The 26,393-nt window shown below is 42.9% G+C and overlaps 4 protein-coding genes and 2 pseudogenes across 7 annotated transcripts; 1 reads left to right on the plus strand and 5 right to left on the minus strand.

The window, feature by feature from the left end:
- Positions 1 to 1,044: 1,044 nt before the first annotated feature.
- LOC135626049 (protein OXIDATIVE STRESS 3-like) lies at positions 1,045 to 2,269 on the minus strand. Its single transcript, XM_065131237.1, has 2 exons — positions 1,764 to 2,269; positions 1,045 to 1,483 (listed from the first exon to the last, which is right to left on the minus strand). The coding sequence occupies exons 1-2, from the start codon at positions 2,036 to 2,038 to the stop codon at positions 1,201 to 1,203; spliced, it is 558 nt and encodes a 185-aa protein (XP_064987309.1). The 5' UTR covers positions 2,039 to 2,269; the 3' UTR covers positions 1,045 to 1,200.
- Positions 2,270 to 4,503: 2,234 nt separating this feature from the next.
- Positions 4,504 to 6,627, minus strand: LOC135586666 (protein IQ-domain 26-like; annotated as a pseudogene). Its single transcript, XR_010491962.1, has 3 exons — positions 5,966 to 6,627; positions 5,414 to 5,623; positions 4,504 to 5,332 (listed from the first exon to the last, which is right to left on the minus strand). The product of XR_010491962.1 is annotated as a protein IQ-domain 26-like (transcript).
- A 3,547-nt stretch (positions 6,628 to 10,174) lies between these two features.
- Positions 10,175 to 15,678, minus strand: LOC135625174 (elongation factor 2-like). Its single transcript, XM_065129574.1, has 3 exons — positions 15,547 to 15,678; positions 13,764 to 13,899; positions 10,175 to 12,850 (listed from the first exon to the last, which is right to left on the minus strand). The coding sequence occupies exons 2-3, from the start codon at positions 13,852 to 13,854 to the stop codon at positions 10,410 to 10,412; spliced, it is 2,532 nt and encodes an 843-aa protein (XP_064985646.1). The 5' UTR covers positions 13,855 to 13,899; positions 15,547 to 15,678; the 3' UTR covers positions 10,175 to 10,409.
- Positions 15,679 to 16,119: 441 nt separating this feature from the next.
- LOC135625776 (auxin-responsive protein IAA6-like) lies at positions 16,120 to 17,795 on the minus strand (annotated as a pseudogene).
- A 281-nt stretch (positions 17,796 to 18,076) lies between these two features.
- On the plus strand, positions 18,077 to 24,103 carry LOC103968857 (NADP-dependent malic enzyme). Of its 3 annotated transcripts, XM_018819517.2 has the most exons (21): positions 18,077 to 18,329; positions 18,409 to 18,505; positions 18,927 to 19,138; positions 19,469 to 19,589; positions 19,677 to 19,751; positions 19,888 to 20,039; positions 20,115 to 20,220; positions 20,306 to 20,371; positions 20,545 to 20,640; positions 20,731 to 20,802; positions 20,907 to 20,990; positions 21,115 to 21,213; positions 21,649 to 21,696; positions 21,800 to 21,853; positions 21,965 to 22,063; positions 22,532 to 22,621; positions 22,722 to 22,799; positions 22,884 to 22,958; positions 23,080 to 23,170; positions 23,578 to 23,706; positions 23,788 to 24,103. In XM_018819517.2, the coding sequence occupies exons 1-21, from the start codon at positions 18,304 to 18,306 to the stop codon at positions 23,874 to 23,876; spliced, it is 1,959 nt and encodes a 652-aa protein (XP_018675062.2). In that variant the 5' UTR covers positions 18,077 to 18,303; the 3' UTR covers positions 23,877 to 24,103. The 3 variants fall into 3 exon arrangements, with proteins under 3 accessions (XP_018675062.2, XP_064985647.1, XP_064985648.1); XM_065129575.1 differs by lacking the exons at positions 18,927 to 19,138; positions 19,469 to 19,589 and having other exon boundaries at positions 18,090 to 18,329; XM_065129576.1 differs by lacking the exon at positions 18,927 to 19,138 and having other exon boundaries at positions 18,117 to 18,505.
- Positions 24,104 to 24,317: 214 nt separating this feature from the next.
- LOC135625175 (uncharacterized) lies at positions 24,318 to 25,505 on the minus strand. The gene has a single exon (XM_065129577.1). It carries the CDS (start codon positions 25,277 to 25,279, stop codon positions 24,614 to 24,616), a length of 666 nt encoding a protein of 221 aa, XP_064985649.1. The 5' UTR covers positions 25,280 to 25,505; the 3' UTR covers positions 24,318 to 24,613.
- Positions 25,506 to 26,393: the final 888 nt, after the last annotated feature.

A 26,393-nucleotide genomic window follows, 5' to 3' on the forward strand; every position in this document is an offset into this window, starting at 1 on the left:
CAGACCAGTGGAGGATGGATGCAGCCTGAGGCCTCCAAGGCTTCGACCCATGGGACTGGAGCGGGCTAGCACTTACGGGTCCAGCCCGGACCTTCTTCATCGTCACAGCGGACGGTAAAGCCCAACCAGTGAGGGCCAGTTACCGCCCGGCTGCAAAGACCGGTCCGCAGCCCAGAGTCATCTTAACACGTGCACCGCACGTGAGCAAGGTCCTGGCTCATCAAGCCGCTGTGGCCTAGTCTAAATCCAGCTCACGTCGCCTGTGTCGAACTGGGGCCAGGCAAAGTTGTCCTCGGATTCCCGTGTGTCCCATTAGCAGGCCAGCCTTGCCCATGATGGCCCGTCTTACAGCCCAGTGCGCCTCCTCATCGATCACGTGGCACGTGCGTCTCACCTGGCTCATTACTGCGCGATGGACCGGAGCCCAGCACACCGCTCCTTTGTGCCGCACGTGCGAAGCAGGTGACTCTGGCCCTAGCCCCCCCGGGACGCGGCCCAGATCCGATTGAATTGATACTGTAATAGCTCAATTTGAGCCAGGCCAGCGGACCGCCGGGGCTCAACTCCTGTGTCGGTTCAGGCCGGCGGTCCAGATCCGTTCAGGCCGGTGAACCGATGTTGACCGGTTCAATCCTGTCTGATCTATATAAGATTCAACAAAATCCAATTAGATCAGGTTAGGATAATTAATTATAGATTAGTGTCCAATTTAGTTAAAAAAAATTATTCGAATTTATGATTTAAAAATAATTAATAATTTTAAATATTTGAGATTAAGATTAATGATATTGATGGTTGAATGGATGAATAAAAAGAATGAGAATGAATGGCCATGACATATTATAGATGCAGACTTTGTTTTTCTGCCAACAACAAACATGTCAGTGATGGTTGAGCAATTGGTTATCAAGGCATTCTGGCTACATTTGATTGCCAAGTTATTAGTTAAAATTAACTTTCTCCATGGGCGGCTTCTCTATTTTCAGCACCTCCAGGGATTATAAAGGAGTAGCCCCAAATAATGTCAGAGTTTGTCAAAAGAGCTTGATATCAATCAGGCACCAAACTCATATTCTCCAAAGGAGCAAAAGAAGAGAGAAAAATAACATATCTTCGAGCTGATCACAAGGAACCTAATCCAGTAAAATACATGGGTTCTCATCCTGAACATGTGAGAGAGGAGTGCCTTGTCGGTGGTTCTCATGTCGGAGGTTTTCTGCTACGTAAAAGGTTACTGCTACTGCTCCTTGCTAGCAAGGAGGCGCATGGACCCCTGGAAGCTTTCTTTGCTAGAGCCTTGCGACGAGGCCCCGGTGTGAAGCATGACCTCTGTGCTGCATCCAGACCTGCCGCATAGCTCCTGCATGTCTTCATCCTCTTTCCGTAAGGAGTCTCCTTTTTGGCAAGATCCTCTATGCATCTGACATCAGACAGGGATGTGAAAGACTGGGACTTCCCTTGAAAGTACCTTGACAGCCCTCTTCTACAGACACACACACACACACACTGCAGTTAACCCCAGAAACGATTGATTGGAATTGCAGATTGCAAATGAGCAAATCACGTAATCAAAAGTGTACACGGCAAATCTTTGTATATTCTGCCAACAATTTGTATCTGGACAGAGAGATCAAGTGCTACGTGATAACCAGAGTGATGTGCTTGTGATGTATGAACCAAGTCATCCTATTGTCTACTTCACATACTTCATCACCGTCTAAAACCAGAGAACAGAGCTATCGAAGGCTTAGTTGGGTACTCACTTAATAGGGAGCTGAGTCATGAGAGAAGACAGTTCGAACAGAGGCCCTTGTGAATCCAGCCGCAGGGCACCGGATGATGCTGAAGAAGTAGCATCATCGACAGCATTCGACGACACGGAGTCATCAGAATCACCACAGAAGGATGAAGATTCACATAGGTCGTTGCCATCGTCCGAGACTCTGGGCAATGTGGCTCCATGAGACCTGTCCCTGAGACCTTCATCCATGACTTCAGGAGTGAAGGCAGCTCCACCGGACTCCACTGGTCCTTGCATGGATGGCTAAATACAGTGACACATCCATCCAACCTGATGCTCGAGGCACATTTCCGTGGGCGGCTGGGTATTTTAGTGCGTTAAGATGCTCTGAACACCAAGCAGCGACAACTTGGTCTCCAATCATCCAGCTCAATTTAGTGGATTTGCATGAAATGGCTCCACATATGGTGGTAAGGAAGGACGAGGAAGGAAGGGATGGGATACGGGGGGGGTGGAGACATGGGATAAGGCTCACGTCGGTCATCCATATCATATCCTATTTAGTACTTGCCAACTTTTTCCACCACGACCAACGCACTTTTCCAACAGTTGGATCAAATAATTCAATGGACTCGAGGAATCCATGGGCAGAGGCAAATCCCGAGGCCATGGTTTTGTGGAGGGGAAGGTATGCCCAAGCCTCGGAGACGACCTTGGTGGATCGGTCGTGTGATCCTTCTTTCTAGCTTTGCGAGATGCAGTGATTGGGACCGACTCTTTACTGTTTTTGGCCAGAGGGGATATATTCAAGAAAAAGAAAGAACATCTAATTAGTTTTAATTTGGTTAAAAAAAGATTATTAATTTGTACACAGACATGCCTCCATGGTAAATGTTCCCAAGTGGTGTGGTATGTCCATGTTATGTGAACGATGCTGGAGCATTCCCCACATCAGTCTCCTGGTCATGGAAAACGAAAAGATGATGTGATGATCTGATGTTTTAGCACCAGTATGAATGAAATCATTATTTTTTATCCTTGTTTTTCCATGGTTTTCTGCAAAAGTTGATGGTTTGCTCTTCCTATAGTACTTTTGGTCTCAGCAGAAGCTGATAGCCGCACAAGTCACTCTCTGAGTGGCCTAACTCATGGCTCCACCTGAGCTCATAGGCCATTCTGAATTAGACACCTTGTTCTTGAACATTGACAACACACATGCAACTCTCACATGAAAACCGGTTCACAGAGAGAGGAAAGACAAGGAGCTTGATGGTGCCAAAGAAGTCCTAGCTTTTCTTCTGTGAATCGTCAGTTAACGTTTAGCATCGACAAGATGATCATCCTTATCTGTTGTTTCAACTCTTCCTCTGATTGTTACTGAACATTCTGCATGATTGAGGTGGTCATCATCCTCATCACTATTTGAGATGTTCCTCGGATGCTCACTGAACAACCAGCATACTTAAGGTGACAATCCTTATCCCGAGTTGCAATCACAAGCAAAGACAAAGGAAAAAAGAGAAAAAGAAAAAGAATGATCGGATGCAAGGCAGCTAAGAAGTCTACAATAATTTCACTCGGAAACAATTTAGCTTTGCATTTTAGTGCCCATCTCATTGTAACTTCTATGACCCTCTTCTTTCTTGATATTGAAAACTCAGCTTTTCCATGTAGAGAACATCAGCAAAATTGGTCTCGTGTCTGGTTTTGAGTCCGAGTACTTCTTAACTAAGCAACCGAGTTGACTGCTTTATGCACATATGAATCTCTTATCATGTAAAATGCCCCAACCATCCTCTGCTTTACTAATATTTGAGCTGAGGTTTAAATTTTTCCAGAGAAACTTAAGAAAATTATATATATATATATATATATATATATATATATATATATATATATATATATATATACATACATATATATATACATACATATATATATATACATACATATATATATATACATACATATATATATATATACATACATATATATATATACATACATATATATATATATATATATATACATACATACATATATATATACATACATATATATATACATACATATATATATATATATATATATATATATATATATATATATATATATATATTGATATGTTATCATTTCATATTAATTACATGTATTTATATATCTTTCATAAGTATTAAAGATTATTTTTATATTTTTTCAGATATTTTTATTAGCATATGTGATTGTTAATATGTTTTTATGTTACATTTATTTTTAGAATAATATACTATTTTGTAAGGAATCTTAGTCTCGGAAGAGGTAGACTTTTTTGTTACTTTTAATCCTACTAAGAATATTAAAATTTTTTTTTATAAATTATAAATAATAAAATAATTTACTTTTAAAAGGAAAAGCAGTATTGATCTTCACAAATTATAAAGACTGATCGGAATGATATGTACAGATCAGTATTCGGCTGAGAGTCGGGAAAGCCCATTAGATCATACTCCGGAATGCCACTGTTCATGCAAAAACTTGAGGAGGATCGACACCTTCACCTGGTGCTCACTGGGACTGGGACTCATGACAAGAAGATTTTAATTACCTAGATGGAACCAGAACTATTCGACGTCGAACTCCGTACCAGCTCGATCTCTCTGTCGCCAACTTCAAACTTGGCCAAGAAGACGATGATGATTACTGACTCGGTCGTGATGCCAGGTACTCCCCGATAGACGTTAGTTCATGGTAGGTAACTATCCATCCATCACTAAGAGAACCAATATGTTTCGTTTAGTAAATTATTAGATCCCAGTTGAAGAAAAAGGAGGTCGTCAGGTGTTAGCCTTGATGCAAAGAACATGGAACACGGTCCATGATAGAAGAAACACAAACAGGAAGAAGAGATGATCTCCATGTTCCTCCCTCTTATTCAGAGATTTATTGGTGCTTACTCCATTGCGTTACCTCCTCCTCTGCAAACGGACTTCCCGCTCTGCTTCCTGACAACCTGCCGGTCCTCCGCTCTATTCAAGTTGAAATCATCTCGAACTTGGAAGCAGGACTCGTGCAGTCCAACACCAACTAAATTCGCTCCGCCCAGAGGTTGCCTCTTTATTGGTGCTTCGATGCACATCGAGGCCGCAGTCTTGCCTTGGATGACTGCGCGTTTGCGATATAGTTTGAGGAGCTCCATTGGTTCACATGTTGCCCGAGAACTCCCTCGGCATCCCACGCGCTCTTTGCTGGAGTCACGGCCATGTTGCCGGATGAGTTTGTGTGTCTGGGCGTGCCGTGTGCGGTGGCTGAGAGCCAGCATTTCTCGCCATTGATGCACCGGTCGTCCTCGAGCAAGTTCCCGCGGCCGGGAATGGAGATCCGTGCTGGAACTTGGTACACAATCGGAGAGGAGAACGCATGCAGTGGCAAGTCGTGCGCTGGATCCAAAGCAGAGGCACTGGTTCGACGAAAAGATCTCGACTTGATCGGTTGGCACGTATCGATCTCCACGATCTTTGGGCTCCCGTCGATGGTAGCACCAGCAAGACTTGTTGAGCTTCTCCGTCTTGAGAACCCTGATATGTGCTCGCTTCGAGTATCGCCGAACCGCTCCTGCGATCAACCAACAGAGAAATGGAAGCTGGGTCGAAGAACCATCAACCTCTGAATATCTTATTAGGATATGTAACGTACGAATGATCTGCGATGGCGGACTTCTGGTTGAGGATTTCCATCACCACGGGAAAGGCAGCCAGATCTTTGATGAGCTCGAACAGTGGCCTGAGCTCTTACCAGGGCTTGCATGCTGCGAAAAGTTGCGGCGGCTCGCTTACGAACGAGGAACCCTTTAACCAAAGCTTGTGTTTTCACCAATGCTCTCAGAGCTCGCAGTGCTTTCCTTGCCTTCAGAGAATACTACAGCTTCAGCGAAACCAACAAGAACAGGAGGACTTTTCCATACAAGGAATGAAGAATCAAAAGACCAAGTGTCGAGAAAACCAGAAAGATCATACAGAATTAAAACAGGACAAATGCTCGTCGTTCCCCTCTCGAAAACATCTATAATAATAATAAAATCATAAGTCTCAATTATCGAGGATCGATCATATGGATCTTTCGCCGCCATTACCGCCTCGAAGAAGACATATACTGATGCAAAACATCGACCGAACCAACAAGGAAAGTTGAAGAAAGTAGAAGAAAAAAGCAAGCAAGCAACAGAGGAGCAAATGGGAGCTTGGTTACCAAGTGACCCCTGTATGCTGCTTGGATCTTCACTGCCGCCAGCCACTCCTCGGCGCAGCTGCCCCTTCTCTGGCCAGTGAGACGCACGGCCGCTACCGCTGCCTGCGCAGCTGCGACCGCCGCGTCGGCCGCAGCAGCCGTGGCCGTCGCCACGGCGATGGCATGCTTGCTCTGTTCCCTCTCGCTTACGGCGTAGAAGGACCTGAACCACGCTGCCTCCATGGCGGCCGCCGTGGATGCATTCTGCCCCAACACTGCGTCGCTGGAGTTCCTTGACTTCCAAAAGCTCCTCCTTTTCTTCTCCATCCTCTCCTCGCCGCCGTAACCGGAAGAGTCCTTCCGCTCCTGTTTCTCCTTGTTACCACCCCACAGCTTCCACAGCCACCGCGTTGCCCGACCCATATCCTGGTCACCTGAATCTAATCAATTCCTCGACGAAGCTTACAGCCTTCAGGTCCTACAAAGACAGAACAACAAGGGGGAATGGGGGCGTGAATGAAATGCTTAATGAAGTAGAGAAAGAAACAAAATTGACATGGTAAAAGTTCAGAAGCAGAGAAGATATAGAGACAAAAGGAACTGGAATTCGTGATGAAGAAAAGCAAGTGCGAAGAACGGAGAGGGAAGAGGTCAATAGGAATAGGAAGTGATAGGTGAATGATCTCTACACTATAACGAAGATAGAAGTGGATTAGAGTTTGGCCATTCATTTGTTATATGCAGCTGATTCAGAAGTAACAAAAGAAGGCGACGCAGGAAAAGAAACTGCCGACATTTCCAAATATCCTCAACCAAACGACAGGGAGAAATCAAAGAAGAAAAGAAACCATGTCAAACATTGGCGAAAGGCGGATTTTTCCTGCTCTCGTTTGTAACGCACCAACAGGACAAAAAGGCAGCGAGAGGGAGATGATCTCCACGCTCTCTATAAGCCTATACTACGTGACATACCCCAAAACCACGGCCGTCACACGATGAAGAAGGAAAGAGACGGGATACACACAGAACAAAGGGAACTGCCTGCAGACCTCGATAGTTCAAAAAGCTCACATCTTTATCCGACAAAACCTTCAAAAACCAATGCCGAACATCCCAACCTCACAATTACGTTTCCATGTCTCATCTATGGAAGCTGGCGGTCTCGTGTATCAACCCTGAACTCTACATCGATCGTACATGCAGATACTCCCCCATTAACTTTTGCTTCGGTATACGCTGCTGCTACAGCTCGCAAGACCTCCGTCCGACGAATTCTTAGATGAACTCCATTAAAGAAGCAAAGAGATGGGCTCAGCCTTCTCTGCTGTGGCACACGGCGCCACGCCTTTGATTCACTGAGAAGAAAACAACACTAACGAAGCTTACTCTTTTCTCGCTGCTCGCTGGATCGATGCTTTCTCCACCACTGATGATTGCAGCCTGGCAGTACGACTTCATAATGGAGTCAATCGATCGGCGACATGAGAATGTTAACGAGCACAACAAGCAGACGGGTTCGCAGATTTGAAAAGCGAATCTTTTGGGTGAAAGTTGCCACGATTCGCTGTTCTTCAAGTCTCCTTAACTGAAATCCGACATTTACGGCGGATATTATACTTATAATATGCGTCTGCTTGAGCTGCGGCGTAAAATGGCTGGGTTACACGTGTCCTTTTTGCTACCTAATAGGCCCCGAAAGATCATTTATTTACAAACCAAACCGCTTAAGGCAAAGCTTAGCCGCAGGGGCGTATCGGAAATTTGAAGCGGATCGAATCGATGGATGACGTCACCAAGATTAAAAGTATATAATTATATGTATATATGAACCGAAAAAGAAAAGAAAAAAAAACCTTACCATAATTAAGAGATCATAGCGCTAAAATACGAATCTTTTCGAAGTACTACACCACGTCTTAAGGTAACGGATGATTTTGACTGGATAGGAGTCGACGAATAATTCTCCCCGTTTTGCTCTTACTGCATGGATTTGAAATGAAAAAGGAAATATATTATCTGTTCGATAAAATAGCTGCTATAAACAGGTTGGTTATTATTATTATTATTCGAAGTCAGGTATGTGAGATCTGTATCACCAGGAGGCCCTCTCGACTCATCAACAGTGTTTCCGCTGCCGCACACTGTGCGCCTGTTCATTGCGACCATAACTGCAGCATTCGTGCACCTTCAAGAAGCTTCAGTAGGTGGCCACACAGACGTGCATACGGAGAAGTCTCAAGATCTAGATTATGGACGTAAGCCGGACATGGTTTGTCGTAAATCAACAAATAAGGAGATCTCTCGGAGTTGCTACTGATGCATGCGACGGCTGGCCAAACATTCCGGCTGGTGTTTCAGCTCCACTTATCGACGTGCATGTGTTAGAGTTCCCATCGTAGAAGGGATACTGAACTCTCTCGGACTGATCATACAGGTTCCACGACCATCATAAGCTATCACGGTTTGTGTCGATGCTGCATTCATTTGCTGGGTTGAGATGACCCATCAGAGCAAACGGCACTGGCGAAGATGGACATTGCATGTGCAGCAAGCTATGCCAACGCAGCGGAGCAGGAGCAGGAGGAGGAGGAGGAGGAGGAAGATGTCCTATCATCCATTGGTGTCTCCGCCAGCTTCAATATCACCATTGATTTGGAGGTGAGTCGTTTACTGATGCAAACAATTACCATCTTGTATTACTGGCACATTCACCCAGCAATTAATAGCAGTGCAGCTTCCATGGTGATCCAGATACACAATATGCACTGCTCAGGAGGATTCGGGTCAACCAAGTGAAGCTGATAGATATGCATTTGTCTTGTTTATTTGGTCGATTGATTGTGCCAACTTCCATGTCACCCAAACAAGTCAAAATTGTGTACCGAAGTTCGCCTTGATTGATCATGGCAACAAGTGCCAGCCCTGCAAGGCTTGCAATAATAAGCATCATAATATATATCTGTGCAGTGGGGCAAAGAGTCTCACCAGTGTACGCCACTCATTAAAAGGAGAGGGAGTAGAAACAAGAACGAGAGAACACAATAAATAGACAAGCCGGACTCTTTTCCCACGTCGTCTCCAAAACTGCCACCTTCCCGTCTTCCCTCTTCGCATTCCCCTGCACGAATGGCGACGGCAGCCTCCGGCCTCCGCCCGATGCGCCGGAGGCTGCTGCCACTGTCTCTAACAGCAGATGATCTCTGATCCCATGGAAGGGTCCCCTTCTTCGTCGTCGTAAAGGCTCTCATCTCTATATATACATGGCACGCAGGGTTGAAGCCAGGCAAACAACGCAATAATTCTTTGCGGAAGTCTTAAACACTTGCAACTATATTTTCTTCTCTGTCGCCCATCTCATGCTTCGTTTTCGAAAGATTATTCTCGATGATGTATTGATTTTCTGGTTAAGATATTTGAGTATTTGGTTGGTAATTTCAATATGATGCTATGTGGGTTTGGCTGATGCGAGTGTGTGGCCGTTGTTCGATTGGAAATAAGAAATCTTTCGTTTAGTATATTTGTTTGTAGGAGTCTGATTGGTGTTCTTTTGGAAATTAGGAGTCATTTTTATCTATCATTTGTATTTTTTATGATTTAAATCATATGCACAAGTATGATCGGTGCTATCCGATGTTGGTCTTCCATGACTATTGTTCTTGTATTACTACTGATCAAATGGATTTTTTGAACTGGAGTTTCAGCATTCCCAACATTTAGCCTCGGATGTACTAATATATAGTCTCTTCTGTAAGCTTTGATTCCTTCACATTCATGACGGATCTCTGCCATTATCCCTCCCTCAAGAGAGAAAGAACAAGACCCACCAATCTTTCTCTCTTCTCATGGTTACCAAGAAGTCAGTTTCCCATGGTGAGCTCCAGCCTCATTTTGTAGGTTCAAGGAAACTTCTGGGAGTGAAAGCATACTGAGTAAAGTGAATGTTCCCATCACGAAATGACCATAATAGAATATGGTACATATATAGAAAAAACTGCTCACAATTTCAACGAATCGATTCTTTTTTTTTTTTTTTGTATGATACGACATAAAAATTGAAATGCAAACCCTTAATAAATGACAATAGAAAAATCTCGCTTATAAATACAAATGAATACGGTGCACAAAATAAAATGAACATAATACCGAAAACCCATCCAGCAGAGAAGGCCGACATTAGATATACAACATGTGCAGGTAACAAAGGCGCTCACATCGTCAGTTAAAACATAATTAGGAGACAAAAACTCAACCTAAATATTTATTGCAAACATTGTCTTAAAAAGCACAAACGTGACAATATGTTAAGCATCTAAAAAACATTAAGTGCATGACTTTAAAATAGATAAAAGTTCTAAAGTAACCACAAGAAAAATGGGATGCAGGCTGGAAAGTCCTGCAGAGAGGTTCCAAGGCAACTGATGCAACAACAAAGAGCAACCTGACATTTTCTTAATACTAGGACACCTTAAAGCTTGTCTTCAAATTCAGAGAGAGGGGTCATCTGTTCCTTGAGGCCCTTGCGCTTTCTGATATCACTCACAAGCTGCCCAGCCTGAGAACCTGGCTCCAACGGGTCAGACGACATCATGTCCCAGTGATCAAAAACACACTGAGGGAATGCCTGCCCCGATGTTGCCGCCCTCAGAGTGCTTGAGAATCCAAAAGACTCGATAACTGGAAGATATGCCTTGATGTTGTACAGGGGAGTTCCTGGCCTCTGCATCTCCTCAAAGACATGGCCTCTCTTCTGGTTGAGGACACCATAGATGCCACCCAGTGCCTGCTCTGGAGCCTGGATCTCGACCAAGTACACTGGTTCAAGGAGTCTTGGCTTAGCTGTCAATTGAGCTGCATATATGACCCTCCTGGCTGTTGGAATAATCTGTCCACCACCTCTGTGAATAGCATCAGCATGCAGGACAACATCACACACCTCAAAACATATAGCACGCATGTTTTCCTCAGACACTGCTCCTTCCTTTGAAGCCCACTGGAAACCAGCCACAACAGAATCCTTGATCTCATTAAGATACTGAACTCCCTTGCACATATCAACCACCATGTTTGGACCTGTCGTCTCAGGCCCAAAGCACCAGATCTTCTTGGCAAGATCCTTGTCCCACCCAAACTCTTCAGAGAGAATCTTCGAACGAGCTTTGGGATCATCCCTTGGGCCAATACGTCCATCATCAATCGCCTCAGCAAGTCCTTCTTCCATGGGCCGTGCTTCCATGTAAAGCCTATTATGCTTGTTTGGAGACTTGCTCATGACAGTCCTACATGATTTCTCCAACACAGTTTCACGGAAAGAAACCACAGGATCAGAGACTATAATCTCTGCTCCTCCCATGAAATCTTCCTGCAAATCTTTCAAGCATATTTCAAGGTGTAGTTCACCTGCACCAGCAACAATGTGCTCACCAGATTCCTCTATTGTACACACCACCATGGGATCTGATTTTGCTAATCGTTTCAAGCCTTCTACAAGTTTTGGAAGATCAGAAGCAACCTTGCATTGCACAGCAACACGAACAACAGGGGACACTGAAAACTTCATCGCTCTAATAGGATGGGCATCTGTTTCCTTCTCATAAGTTAAGGTTGCATTCTTGGTAATAAACTGGTCTAAACCAACCATAGCAACCGTATTTCCACAAGGCACATCCTCCACAGACTCTTGTTTCTTACCCATCCAAATAACAGTTCTCTGCACACTCTTGACATACAAATCCTTCTTTTGGCCAGGGACATAGTTTGGCCCCATAATTCGAACCTTCAAACCTGTGGAAACCTTACCAGAGAAAACTCGACCAAATGCAAAAAACCTACCCTTGTCAGAAGCTGGAATCATTTTTGACACGTACAACATAAGGGGGCCCTCTGGATCACAATTTCTAATGGCATTTGCATAAATATCATCAAGAGGACCTTCATACAGGTTCTCCACACGATACTTCTGCGCCTTGGCAGGCGATGGAAGGTGGAAGATCATCATCTCAAGAAGGGCACTGCTAGCAGGCAACCAAGTCTGCATAACCCTTTTCATCAAGGCTTTCCCAATCAGCTCCTTCTCATCAGATTTCATGGTCACACCAAGTTTCTGGAGCATGGGCCACAACTTGTCCTTTTGGTCATTCATACATGTGCTTATGATCTGCCTTATTGGTTCATAACAAAACTGGACAAAGCCACGTTTGCAAGTTGGCGAACCAGTACTCTTGGTAGTCCATTTCTTTGTAGCAGGGTCGAAGTAATTCTCACCCCACAGCCTCTCCATCATCTTTGCCTCATCAACTCCAAATTTAGCAGCATACATCTTAGCAAAGTTGGTCAATGTGAAAGCCCAACCATGCAAACCAGCAGAAAAGGCAACAGTTCCTTTCTCCGGGTAAACTTGAACATCTCCAAGAAGGACATCCTCATAAGTAGCCATGATCACATTTGCATTCTCAATGACTCTCTGAAAAGTCTGATATGCCTCTTCTCCATCAACTTGAAGCTCCAGAAAGCAGCGGTCCATCTTATTAACAGTCAAGACAGGCCTGATTCTTTCTCCCAAGGCTTGTCGAAGGACTGTTTCGGTCTGCACACATACACCCTCGACACAGTCAACAACAACCAAAGCACCATCAGTAATACGTAAAGCAGCTGTGACCTCAGACGAAAAATCCACATGCCCAGGTGAGTCAATCAGATTAATTAGGTATTCATTCCCAACCCTTTCACCTTTGTAGTTCTTCAAAGATTCATCAGTCATCTCATAATAAAGGGAAATCCCAGTGGATTTAATAGTGATACCACGTTCGGCTTCATCTTGTCGGGTGTCTGTCATCCTAACATCTCCTGCAACTTCCTGTGCAATAATGCCAGCAGCTGCCACTAGAGAATCTGTCAGAGTAGACTTCCCTGCAAATCCATAGAATTAGTTTAAATGCATTTCATTGGACTCCGCAAAGCAAGAAAATTACAAGGACATGTTATTAAATGCAACATGCATATCATGCAATAGTGCTGTCAATAGGATAAAATCAAGTCACCTAAACTATAATGAAGAAAATGAATGGCTTAATTAGGATGTAAGTAATGATAAAAACAGGTTTTGTGTTTCTTTATGAAGTACAAAGATAACATGTACTGTAGCTGTTGAATTATATTATGAACTATGTAAACTAAGATCATAGAATTCAGAAGAATCATTCAATGACAGAACTAATTGCTGCCTAAAACCATGTTGCAGAAGAGTATTCCAATCAAGGTATGCAATTTCGTACAGTACCGGAGTTTCGACGTTCGCTCGGTACGGTACAAAACTATATACCATTCGATATATATATTATATTATATTATATATATATATATATATATATATAAGATAACGTCGCATCGCCTCGACGACGTCACATTTTCCTTCCCCACGCGGGGCGCCGTCGCCGAGTTTATTTAAATATTTAAATATATATTTTTTTTTTTCGTTCCGCCCGATAGCGAGCGATCCATGTACCGGTATGCCGTCAGACCAATACATGCCGCCCGTACCGAGCGACATCATTCGATATTGCCGACCTTGATTCCAATGCTCAGATAGGATATTCAAATCAATGATCAATAAATAAAAAAATTATGAATACCATATCAAAGTTCATGTTCTCGAAAATCAAAGCATCGCAGCATTTCAATGACATTAGCATGCATGCATAAATGAACTATCATCATAAGTAAATAAACCAATGGCTCAATGGAGATTGCTCTCCACGTAAGGAAAAGCTAGAGAAGTAAATAATAAAGGAAGTTGATGACATAAACAAAAAAAAGTCTCCACCATGATCCACATGTGCAATGACAGACATATTTCGGATGTTATGCTTCAGGTCCATAATCTTGCGGAGCTCTTCCGCCGTGAACTTCACCATCCTGACTGCTCTTAAAGATCAAGCAATAAGTATTCTGGTTCGGACCTGCAGAAGCAATCATATTAATTACAAAACACCAATAACACCATTCCAGAATAATGTAAAAAGCACAACAATAAGTTGCTCCCACACGGACAGCTACCTTGTGCAGTAACAAGGGCTAAAGCAGCAATACAAATTAATATCAAACACTGCTTGATGATCATGCATGCACGCCAACAAGGCTGGAAACATATTCTTCAGGTATAAATTGGAGATGATACAAGTTGTAACATCAGAAATCATTGTGTATTGCAATTGCACCCAAAAATATACAACTTAATATTAAAATATTTGAATAGTGCAGTCATTATAATGAGACACAACTCTCTGTAGTCGAGCATCAAGCAATACATACACACTGCAACTAAACATAACTTTTGCAACATGAGTGCATAAAAACACAGCAACAATTAACATGAGAATCCTAATAAAGTAATAAATATTAAGATATAAATTGTCCCCGAACATATATTTCTTGTGATTAATCTTCAATAATTGACTCAAAGATGTCTCCTAAAATATGGCTTATGGTAACTTTCATTGAATACTAACCTTTTTTGGATCTTAACCAATATATTAACATCCAAGGGAATAAAAACATTATAAGCAAGCCAATATTTATGATGCACTCAATCATTTAGTTACAAAATTAAAGAGGTTTATTAAAGAAAACGTTCATTTAATGCAACCCTTATTGAGCTCTAGACCAACATATTAACGTGCAGCACTATAATAACATGAAACAAAGGCAATATTTATAATGCACTCAATCACGATGGTACAGAATTACAGAGATCTAATAAAGTACACTTTGAGATTTTAAATAGAGAACAAGGAATCAAGACATTAAAATAAGGACTGGGCAAGCAACTTGTCTAGTGAAGGTTCCTTGTATGGGTCAGTAGGTCTTATAAATGAAGCTACTAAGCTTATATTGTCAGTATTGGCATAAGTCATCATGGTATAACAATTAAAACACATCACGCATTTATGTGACTAAAGCTTAAAACTCTACAAACTACAGCTAGAAATAGAAAGACTTATTCTAGAAATAACTAGCAATTTAGTTGATCTTGCAGACTAAAGCAACGAACATGGGAGATCTGAACAGATCTGGAACCACAATACTCTTTCCAAAAAGCTTATGCCTATACCAATCCCTATATCCAACCGTTCCGAACAAAGTATTCTTACTAAAATTATTTAAAAGGACAAAAATCCAGTGAAATCGCTCAGACTTCTTCCTTCCTCTCTAGATCTCATTCTTCGCCCCTCTACACATCACATATCGTGTATCTGATAACGATCAGCAATATTTCGACCGTGTAAACTCACTACATGACAAAAAGCAACTAAGATAAACGCTATACGAAATTTAGAAGACACTTCATAGATCAGAACATGAAATCAGATCAACAATTCAAATATACAGAATCATGGACCTCAGAAACCATCTTTCGAGTCGATAGAACTATATCGGATAACAAGAACGAAAGATCCAGCACGAAACCATCTTTCGAGTCGACAGAACTAGATCGAACAACAAGAACGAAATATACAGCAACAAACCGCATGGAAGACGATGAATTAAAACCTAGACAACGAAGAAATCTAGAGGGCACAGACGGAGCCGGAGGCAAAGGTCTTTACCTCCGGATGAGAGAAGCACGGCGGCAAGCGATGCTCCTGAAACCCTAATCCTCTCTCCATTTATATAGAAGAAGAGGCGTGGCTATGTGGGATTAATCACGCCGTCAACGATATAAAACGTGCCCTCAATAATGAGCGAACGGCTGTGATCGAAGAATTTTACGCTATGATGTAATTATGGCGGTAAATACGACGGGCCCATTCGGGCCTCGATCCAAGATATTTTGGTTATACATGCTAAATTTACTAAAACGGTGTCTATCGTTGTCCAAAATTGGGTTCGGGGCACGGCATATTCTGTGCTTCCGCCAAGATGCTCATTCTCTACAAATGGGCTTTCACACGGCCCACCAATCACTTGGGTCAGGCTCGGGTGGCGTCGAATAGCCATTAAATTGGATCCAATAAATTTTAATTTAGCCCAGATATTTAACCACAATATATTCTTTTTATTCATATATATATATATATATATATATATATATATATATATATATATATGATACATCATGTTATTGAACAAAATGGAAATGATAGTGAAATGTCTCATGTCAGATTATGTCGAAAGAGAAGTCATGAAATTAGTCCATACTTACGCATATCAAATAAACTAGTTTGTAGAGTACCTGTTATGAGGCCTCGGAACAGTTCATCTACAGCCAAAGAGAGCCTCTCATAGCTATCATAAGCTTTAGGGTCTATTTTTCTTCCTACTGGAATGCCGTTCATGTTAATCGTCACAAACGAGCTCTTCTTGTCATTCTCAAGCTTTTTAAGCCTCTGAGCTCCCACCGGGAGATTCAGCAGAGGCTTTGACAACACCAGCAAGATTCTTTCTGAAAGATCGGATAGGAGGCCAGCCAACAGCAGGCGCAGAGGCAGCTCTGCTTTCATAAACACAAGTAATGAGAGTTCAAGAACCTCCGGAAGGACAGCGAGGAACATAATTGTTCCTCTTAACATCAAGAACTTCCTAACATTACACGTTGAGCCAGCATAATTGTTCCTCTGACATCTTTGAGTACATAGAACAAGACAGAGACGAACATAAATTCTCTTCACAATCTACGAGTTCAGCATGGATTGCAGCAGGACTACTACGACCACTACCTTGACTGGGAGCCGCTGCTGCTACAGCTGCATGAAGCTCACAGCCCACAGCCGTTCTCCTCGAGGCTCTGCCGCTCAGCGCTGCCACCTGTCCTCTGTAAGCAGTCCTATCCTTTTGCCTGCAACTGGAGGAACCCAAATTGCTGCTGTTGCTGTTGCTGGAAAGCTGAAAGAAGCGACAGATTGATGGTGAAGAAGGTACGTATTATGGAAAGCTCCGGATGAAAGAAACAAAAAATCGAACAGGTATAACTCGTTTTATCTGTTTGTGTTCCATCTGTTTTCGACTCATCGGCACCCGAGAACCCTTTTTTGGATCCAGAGGAACCATTAACGTTGGTGGTTTCAGGAGCCTTAGGGATGTTCCGAAGAGACAGGGCAGACTCAGCACGGTGTTCTCTCTTCTCCTGCGCTGCTGACCAATCTTCTCCTCCTGGGAGTCAAACCTTAAGTTCCAGATTTCTCTCCTCCGTAGTTTCGTAGTTACTTTTCCCACTGCTACTTTCCTGAACGCTCCATTGATCGAGCAACTGAGGCCGACCTTTGCATCCTCTAGATTCCTCCGCCATGTCTTGAACGGGAAAGGAAGTTAAAGGAGAAAAACGCGACCTGTAGTAGCTCAGCTTTGGTTCAAAGTAGAAGAACAAGATGGCATCTTTCTCCTCGTGCACCCTCCAAAGAGGAAGGAAGAACACGCAATTCAGCAATAATACTACAGCAAAATATCCAGAAAGACCGCAAACGCTACTGAAGCAGCAAGAATTCTGAGAAAGTCTTCAGCTTCAAGAGAGGGGCAGGAGCCTTCTCAAACAACGACTTGATGCAAGAGAGACCCTCCAAAACGACAAAAAAAAGGGCACTGAACCAAAGCAGGGACAAGTATCGTTCTTTTGCTTTCCCACAAACCAAAGCTTGCTCAATCTTGATCTCACATGTGGAACCACCGCTAGTGACCATCAGAATCCTCAAGATGAGATGCCAGTGACAGGGGAGAGAAGAAAGGCCTTCTACTTTTCGATCTCTCTGCTTAGGACTGTGTTCACCGTGGACTCCTTCCCCTCCACAGAGTTTGTGATCAGAAAGGGAATGAGAACACAGGAACCGCATGGTATCCATGGCTGAAACAAGGCCGGAAAAGGGGAAGGAGAGTCGCTCGCGCAAAGCGTCAAACATCGGGAGAAAGGCGTGCTCAGATGACAACAGCACGCTTGTCAAAGCTCAAGATAGAAAGCGTCGTCTTGCAAACGCACTCTCCCGCCCTCCATCTCTCTTACCTCTGCCTCTGGCCCCGTGATTGGGTTGGCAAATGTTGCTTGGTTGGCCCACTTGTCTAGATTTACTGCTTGGATTTAGATGCCTTTGAATCAAATCTATTAGGATGCAATTCGTGGAAACCACATTCATCATTAATTGACAATAGGGAGGTAGGGAGCCCATGGATACATCTTCTTCCTGCTCGATGAGAACAGCTGAAACGTAGGGATTTGGTTGCTGCAAACGAGTCAAAAGCAGGCGTTCGTTCGATCCCATCGTTTCTCCCTTTCCCACCTAACGAAAATTGTGCGTGCCATGGCCTTCTGACGTCCAAATTCTTCGCTTGAGGAAGAGAAAGCTGTTCATCTATGTCTCCTCCCTTTATTCGGTCTCATGCAACCAAGCAACGACTTCTTTTGGTACAACGTCATTTTTAATTGGCTTATGAGCCAGTCCCCAAGGAGCACCGTGTCTTCACCTCCTAATTCCGCTCTACAGGGGAGGAGAAAGGCTTGGGAACGAAGCAGTCCACCGTCCTACTCTCTGCTTCGTCATGCTCTCCCTCTTCGTCAACAGCAGCAGCTTCAACGTTCTGGTACAAATCCTTCCTTTCCTGCCGCCGCCACACCAGCCCCCTCTCTAGAATCAAGAAACAAGAAAAAGAACTCTCCTTTTAAATTTTTTCTGTGATTTGGTTCACACTGGTTTGACATGCCACTGGTTTCATAGCTGCCTGCACCTTCGCGTGTGACCGCGTGGGTCTCCTCGATCGGCCGCCTTCGATGCGTAGATTAGACCATCACAAATTAGACTCATAGTTTTATCATCAACGTTGACCCCCGCGAACCTTTCCTTGCTCACATATTCCTACGAATAGTTTAGCCCCAAAACCATCTTCCCTTTGCGATGGTTGGGCATAAAAGGGCCGGTTGAGGAGGTATTCGTTGCGTTGCTTCACAAGAACGAGTGTCTGTATCTATCACTAGCTTTACTGCCGCGGGTTGTGCTGGTCGCAGAGGAGAGCGGCAGCGGTGCAGTTCGGAGGGAGTAGAAGGGTGGTTATAGCGAGAGGAGGAAGAGAGGGGAGGGCGGTGATGGAGAACGCGCGCCAGGTGGAGGCGTACATGGACCCCACGGCGACGGTGGGCGGTGGAGCCGAGGACGCCTACGGCGAGGATCGCGCTACCGAGGAGCAGCTCGTCACTCCCTGGACCTTCTCCGTCGCTAGGTCCAATTTCGTCGCCTTTTCATCTCTGCCTTCCTTTCCTGCTCGTAGAACGACATTTTTTCTTGTTTTTTCCCTTAAAAATGTCAACTTTTTTACATCATTTCTGATCACCTTGTGTTTTTCGATCAGATCCCTATCGCGTTCATTCATATTGCACAATGATTAATTGACATTCTATGAACAACTTGTACTTTGGAGATAAGTCCATGGTTGATTATAACTTGCAAAGGGGAATCACATCTCCTCTGGCAAAGTCCTTTCAACTCACCTCTCACAAGCAAAATGTGCATTTTCTTCTTCTTTTTGTGATAAACTTTCCTTGATCCTCAGTGGGTATAGTCTACTAAGAGATCCACACCACAACAAAGGGCTCGCCTTTACTGAAATTGAGAGAGATGCTCACTACTTGCGAGGCCTATTGCCTCCAGTTGTCCTAACTCAAGAGCTGCAGGTTAGTATTCATTTCTAATCTGAAGTATTCTGGTCACTCTGTGGTGAGCTCATTCTGTGTCTTGTTATGCTTATCGCCATTCCTCAGGAGAAAAAGCTGCTGCACAATCTTCGCAAATATGAAGTTCCCCTGCAGCGTTACATGTCAATGATGGACCTGCAGGTAAACTGTCTTACTATCTTTTCCTCATTTTTTTCATTCTCACGATTTTCTCATAGTTTTTATCTTTGGATTTCAGAGCTTTGAGTAACGTACGTAACAATCATTGCATTAACATTTATACTTCATTGATCTTCAGGAGAGGAACGAGAGGCTTTTCTACAAGCTTCTGATTGACAATGTTGAGGAATTACTTCCGGTTGTATACACACCAACAGTTGGCGAGGCCTGCCAAAAGTATGGGAGCATCTTTCGGCGTCCACAGGGTCTATATATCAGTCTGAAAGAGAAGTATGTTATTTGGTTTGTTGCATTATCTACTATTATTATTTACTATATAAACTCAAGGATTATCATCTTTGCCAGAGGGAAAATTCTTGAGGTGCTAAAGAACTGGCCTGAGAAGACCATTCAAGTTATCGTGGTCACTGATGGTGAGCGCATTTTGGGTCTAGGAGACCTTGGGTGTCAGGTAAAACTGTTATAAATGTTTGAGCACAATTAAGTGTGTTATATCTGTCTCATGATTGATAACAGTTAATTGTCATTTGGCTTAGGGAATGGGAATTCCTGTTGGCAAACTTGCTCTTTATACAGCCCTTGGAGGACTCCGTCCATCTGCAGTAAGCACTTTTTACTAATGATGCTGTGCACATATATTGTCTTTCTAGGATCTAGGCTTGCGTCATTTTTGTTTTCAAATTTGATGATATAATTAATTAGTGCTTCTATCTTTCGTGCTGCTACTTCCTTTTAGTTGTAAGGGTTGTCTAAACAGCTATTAATTTGCTTACAGTGCTTACCCATAACAATTGATGTGGGCACAAACAATGAGCAATTGCTGAATGATGACTTTTATATTGGTCTAAGACAAAAACGAGCTAGAGGCCAGGTACTTTTTATCTATTGGAAATTGTACAGAAAGCTTTTACAGACTACTTACTGCTTAATGCTGACCTTTATCACGCATGTGCTGTGTTAGGAATATGAGGATCTTCTCCATGAGTTCATGTGTGCTGTCAAGCAACAATATGGTGAGAAAGTCCTAATTCAGGTCTGTGAACATGTGGAAATCTATTGGTGATAGACATGAATTGAAAATCCCCTGTTATTTAATATTTAAAGTTATATCATAGTTCTATTTTCATTTGGTTCCAGTTCGAAGACTTTGCCAATCATCATGCATTCGATTTGCTTGCAAAATATAGCAAGACACATCTTGTCTTTAATGATGACATCCAGGTAAATTAATTGATGCTTTTCCTGTGCAGCTTATGCATCAATTGTTTTTGTCTAGTCTATTATTTGCATCTAACTTAGTTGCAACGTGTTGATTCTTTAAGTTAATAATTTGTAATAACTGCAGGGAACAGCTTCCGTGGTCCTTGCTGGACTTGTTGCTGCACTGAAGTTGGTTGGAGGGACCTTAGCGGACCATACTTACTTGTTCCTTGGTGCTGGTGAGGTAATTACCTAGTGATTTTCTACTATTTCATTGGTCTCGTGCCTACTGCTCAAATCACAAACTTGATTCATTATATCTCATCAATGGATCTGTGAGAAAAGCACCATGCTTGTTTTATTTTTCAGAGGACGAGTGCAGACAAACTTTTTGCTAATACATTCATATAAAACTAGATCCATGTTGTTAATTAATCCTCTAGATCAATTATATACAAACAGATGGTTTAGACTGACAAGGGTTTCAATCTTTGGTGAAACAAAGCCAACTTAAGATGCATTCATATGGTAAATGTGATTATCGATATAGAGATCGATGCGGAAGTATTTGGTTCTTGCAAGTTGAAGGTCTTTTGATACACTTTATATCAACTTGCTCTATATCATTTTTTCCTCCAGACTCTGAGCCACTTTCCAACATCAAATATGGTATTGACAGGCTGGCACTGGTATTGCTGAGCTCATTGCTCTTGAGATGTCAAGACAGGTACACATATTCAGATTCAACGTCTTTACTTTCTTTCTGCTGTTGAGACTAACTATCATCCTTTTCTCACAACATTGGTTTTCTTTTTCTGCAAGTATCTCAGATGGGTACCCCAATCGAAAATAATCGTGAAAAGATTTGGCTTGTTGACTCAAAGGTAGGGAAGTGCATGAGTAGATCTCTTGCTGTTTTATACTGATAGTAGTTTGTGGTATTTTATTTGTTATCATACATCCTTGTGAACTTGCTGTGCTCCTTAAATGTACAGGGATTGATTGTTAGTTCCCGGATGGAATCTCTACAACACTTCAAGAAACCTTGGGCACATGACCATGAACCTGTTAACAACCTTTTAGATGCTGTGAAGGTGTGAAACTTCTCAAGATTGATTTTGTAATTCAACCCTTTCATCTGTAAAGCCTGCAATCATTTGTTTGCTTCTTTTTTTTCATTAGTGGTAGTAGTCCATTCTTATGCAGGATATTAGAATCGTAACCTACAAATAGTTGGGGGGTTAATCTCTTTTGGAGTCTATTAGATTTGGGATAATTGAGTTCTAACTGGATATTATAATAGATCTACTTTTTTCACTTGTATGATTGCTAATCCTCATTGTTGGTACATATATTTAGGTTCCTATTTGAGTCAAAATCACTTGCCAATAGAGGAAGTTGCTGTGTTTTCTTTTTTCTTTTATGAAGAATCAATTTTCCTATATGTCACAAATGACCTCTTTTTTTTATATGTTGTCATTCTCGCTTTCCCTCTTTGCTGAATAAATTTTATTTCTGCCAATTGAATGTTAATTAAGTGAATGTTTTTTGGTTTCTCCTAGGCCATCAAGCCAACTGTGTTGATAGGAACCTCTGGAGTAGGGAAGACTTTTACACAAGATGTAGTTGAGGCCATGGCTTCATTTAATGAGGTACATCATGTTCTCCATATCTCCATTTCTTAGGTTGTTCTACTCGTTGCGTTCAAGGATGAAAACTAACACTACTTACATTGCAAAAAATAAAATGCAGAAACCTGTCATTCTTGCTCTGTCAAATCCCACAACACAATCAGAATGTACTGCCGAGGAAACATATACTTGGAGTAAGGTGAGAACCTGTTTGCCATGTGCTCGCTCAACCCGTAATCGTTTTATCATATCTGTAAGTTCTATAATTATCTTTAATTTGTAGGGTTGTGCAATTTTTGCGAGCGGGAGCCCATTTGATCCTGTTGAATATGAGGGGAAGATTTTTGTACCTGGCCAGGTCTTGAACTTGGTCCTCCCCTATCATCAAGAATTTGACATGACTCTTAGCGAGAACTGAACTGATTGATGATGGGTTTACAAAAGCATGCGATAACTGAACTCATTTTGTACATTTTCAGGCAAATAATGCTTACATATTTCCTGGTTTCGGTCTTGGCTTGGTGATATCTGGTGCCATACGTGTGCACGATGAAATGCTTCTTGCAGCCTGTAAGTAGAAGTTAAATGTAGCTTCTGCATCTATCCAGGAATTGCTTGTAGCTTTATATAATAGATTTTCATGTGTCAGTTGGCAAAATTGCAAAGCATATAAGCATCAGCCAAATACCATTCTGAAAGACTGAATGATGTTATTAGAAGTATATATACTGTTGCAGCATGACGAAGATGGTCTCAACATGGTTGGGACCAGAAATTACTTGGTTACTGTTCTTTTGTTCCAGATTGCATTTATTTAGGTATGAATTAAATGTTCATCATGTAGCAAGTTCAATTAACTATTCTAAAAATTATTACAAACATAAAAGGATAAAAAAATGTTCTCTACTCCGTTCTTTTTTAAATTGTTCACTACGCAATTGCTTTAGTTTGAGGGTTTACATTGGTGTTTGGAACAGCGGAAGCTTTAGCCCAGCAAGTGACACAAGAGAATTTTGACAAAGGACTGATCTATCCTCCCTTCAAAAATATCCGAAAGATATCTGCGCATATTGCCGCTAATGTGGCTGCAAAAGTATATGAACTTGGTTCGTTCTCTGATCGTCAATGCCATAATATTATATCATGCTTCCTTGTTCAATCAATTTACGACCTTTCTGTTTTTGTAGGTTTGGCTACTCGTTTTCCTCGCCCGGACAACCTGGTGAAATATGCAGAGAGTTGCATGTACACCCCGGCATATCGCAATTACCGTTGAATAGGCAAAACAGAATCTATCAATTTTGTAGCAGTCGCATGGTCATTACACATTTGAAAACTATTGTTCCTTCTATGATTGTTGTCTCAAAAGTGTTTTTAGTTCCCGGGCTATCGACAATAAATTAGTAGTTTAGGTGGATGGAAATAAATGTTGCCATGGAAGCAACGTAATCTGCACTCATTGTTCTTTCTTATATAGAAGCTTCACATCTGTGTTATGTTACTTATCTTGTGTGTGTTGATAGACTGAATATTGGCACAGAGTGATCGACCCATTATTTTTCTTTTTTGTTGTTCTAAATTTGTGTCACCTTATTCTTTTCTTTTTATTGTTCTAATGTTCTTTAGTCATCCTTTGAACCAATGGACATGAGGGACTGATAACAACTGCATCTGCTGGATCTCAGCTCCAAGTAACAAGACAAAGCATTACCCCAGACACCCCAAATATGGTCGCATTACAATAAACTGGAAGATCTGACGAACATAAACATTCTTGTCATTCGATTAATCAACATTACAAATTTTCCTTCAGTATGTCCAACAGTAACTCGATCTTCAATATTTTAGGAACACATGGAATAATCAAAATATTTCATGAACAGCTGCATCCCTCAGCTTCAGCAACCAAAGCAGACTGAAAGCAGCAGAGAAGCTCCGAACAAGGTAGGCTCACGTGCTTCTCTCTCTACAGGATCTCATTATTCGCAGCGGCCAAGCTCCATGAGAGCCACATCAGGCCGGCTTGCGGCGGCTGCGGTACTGGTACTCCGGTGTCGCCGGGACGCTCTGCTGGAGACGAAGCTTCTCGTAGAACCTCTTGATGAACTCCTCTGCCTCCCGGTCGACGCGGCCATCGGCCTCCCCGTCCCCATCCATCATCGGGAACGGCGAGTCTGTTACCCTCAGCTGCCGCACCGCTGCCGGGCTCTTACCGACGCTCCACATCGGCGCAGGCGACGGCGACGCCGACGCCGACGCCATGGCCGACGACTCGGCTTCAGATATCTCCGTGCTCAGCATTTCAAGCTGCTGGGCTAGTGCGGTGACGTCGATGTCGTAGCAGCCGTGGCGTTGGCGGTTCTTCCGCTTGGCAGTGAGGAAGAAGGATGGGTAGGAGGGGGTGTTGCTGCAGCTGAACTCTATCTCCTTGTTGTTGTAGAAGGAGAAGTCGGGGTCCATGGACCGGCACGAGCAGGCCGGGTACGCATCGGAGCCAGTGTGGCGGTCATGGTGGTGATGGAAGGTGACGAAGTTTCCGATGGCTTTCCCGGCGAGCTTGCCGCGCTTGAGGAGGAGGTGGAGATCCATCATGAGCTTGTGCCTGCAGAAACCCTTACGTAGCATGTAGCAAGCAGCTCTGATCATGTGCCACAGCCGCTTGGCCAGGGAAGGATCCATTTGGGTGTACTCGAGGGAGCTATTCTTGGAGAAGCGAAGGGAAGATGGTGGAAACCAGAGCGCTCTGCTTGTGTTTAGGGTCTGCACGATCGAGAGAGGGGGAAGCAAGCGGTGGTATTTATAGAAAGAAACACCGAGCGAAGGGAAACTTGCACCAAAATAAGTGTAAATGGCCTGACCTGACTCCCATGATTGTAGCCAAAGAAAGCATGAGGTTTTGGTGGCAATTGGACTTCACTTTCAAGAAAGCATTACGTATAAACTTGGCATTCAAGTTTAGATATGCAAACTTGGCTTAAAACGCTCCGATTAGCTTTTACTTTTTTCCGACATTGTAATGCTTTTACTATACTAATCAAACTTTTGAGGAAAGAAGAAGACACAAGTGTCCATCCACTTTGTTGTAACTTAGTGGCCAAGAACTTTGTCCCCTTTTTCCCACCTGCGTTTGTTGAGCTTTCCAAAGGCTGTTGTTCACCAAACAGATGGCGGCCATGGCTGAGTTGACGGGATGCCCAACATGATTCATGTGGGTAACCGTGAACGAGAGTTAAAACTCCTTCTCGAGCACCTCTCCGTACCTCTTCAGAAACTTCGAATGGAGGCTCATTCTACTCTCTTCACACTTGGCAGTGTGGATTCAGTGATATTTTTGTATGCGCCAGATGTTGCAATGGTATTAAGGTTTCGACATCCGACAAGGGACTGAATCAACCTAAGTTGCTGGTGGAGCACAGTTGTGAGCAAGTGGGTCGGTGCACGGAACATGTGGCCCCACCGGTGGCAGTAGAAAGCAAAAGCGAAACAAAAGGCGCACACCACAGTCCACAGGTCGTTCTCTTTTTGACACAATCCCGCATCTTCTTCCTCCCTTCCAGTCCTACAGGTTGTACTTCTCAGTACATGGATTCTCAGCAAGCAACCTCAATGCTCGTATGAGATCCACCGTGCACACAGATCTATTTTCTTGCCAAGGGAGAAGAGATACCGATAGACTTGGTGCGGGCCTTCTTCCTTCGGCTCTCTTCACGCGCTACTCACAAGAAACTCTAAATGCTAGCTAATCTGTGCTGTAGGAATCTGCTCCATCGCTGCAATCTTATCCATGAAGAAT

The sequence above is a fragment of the Musa acuminata genome, chromosome BXJ2-10 (genome assembly GCF_036884655.1).
Source record: "Musa acuminata AAA Group cultivar baxijiao chromosome BXJ2-10, Cavendish_Baxijiao_AAA, whole genome shotgun sequence".
Classification (NCBI taxonomy): domain Eukaryota; kingdom Viridiplantae; phylum Streptophyta; class Magnoliopsida; order Zingiberales; family Musaceae; genus Musa; species Musa acuminata.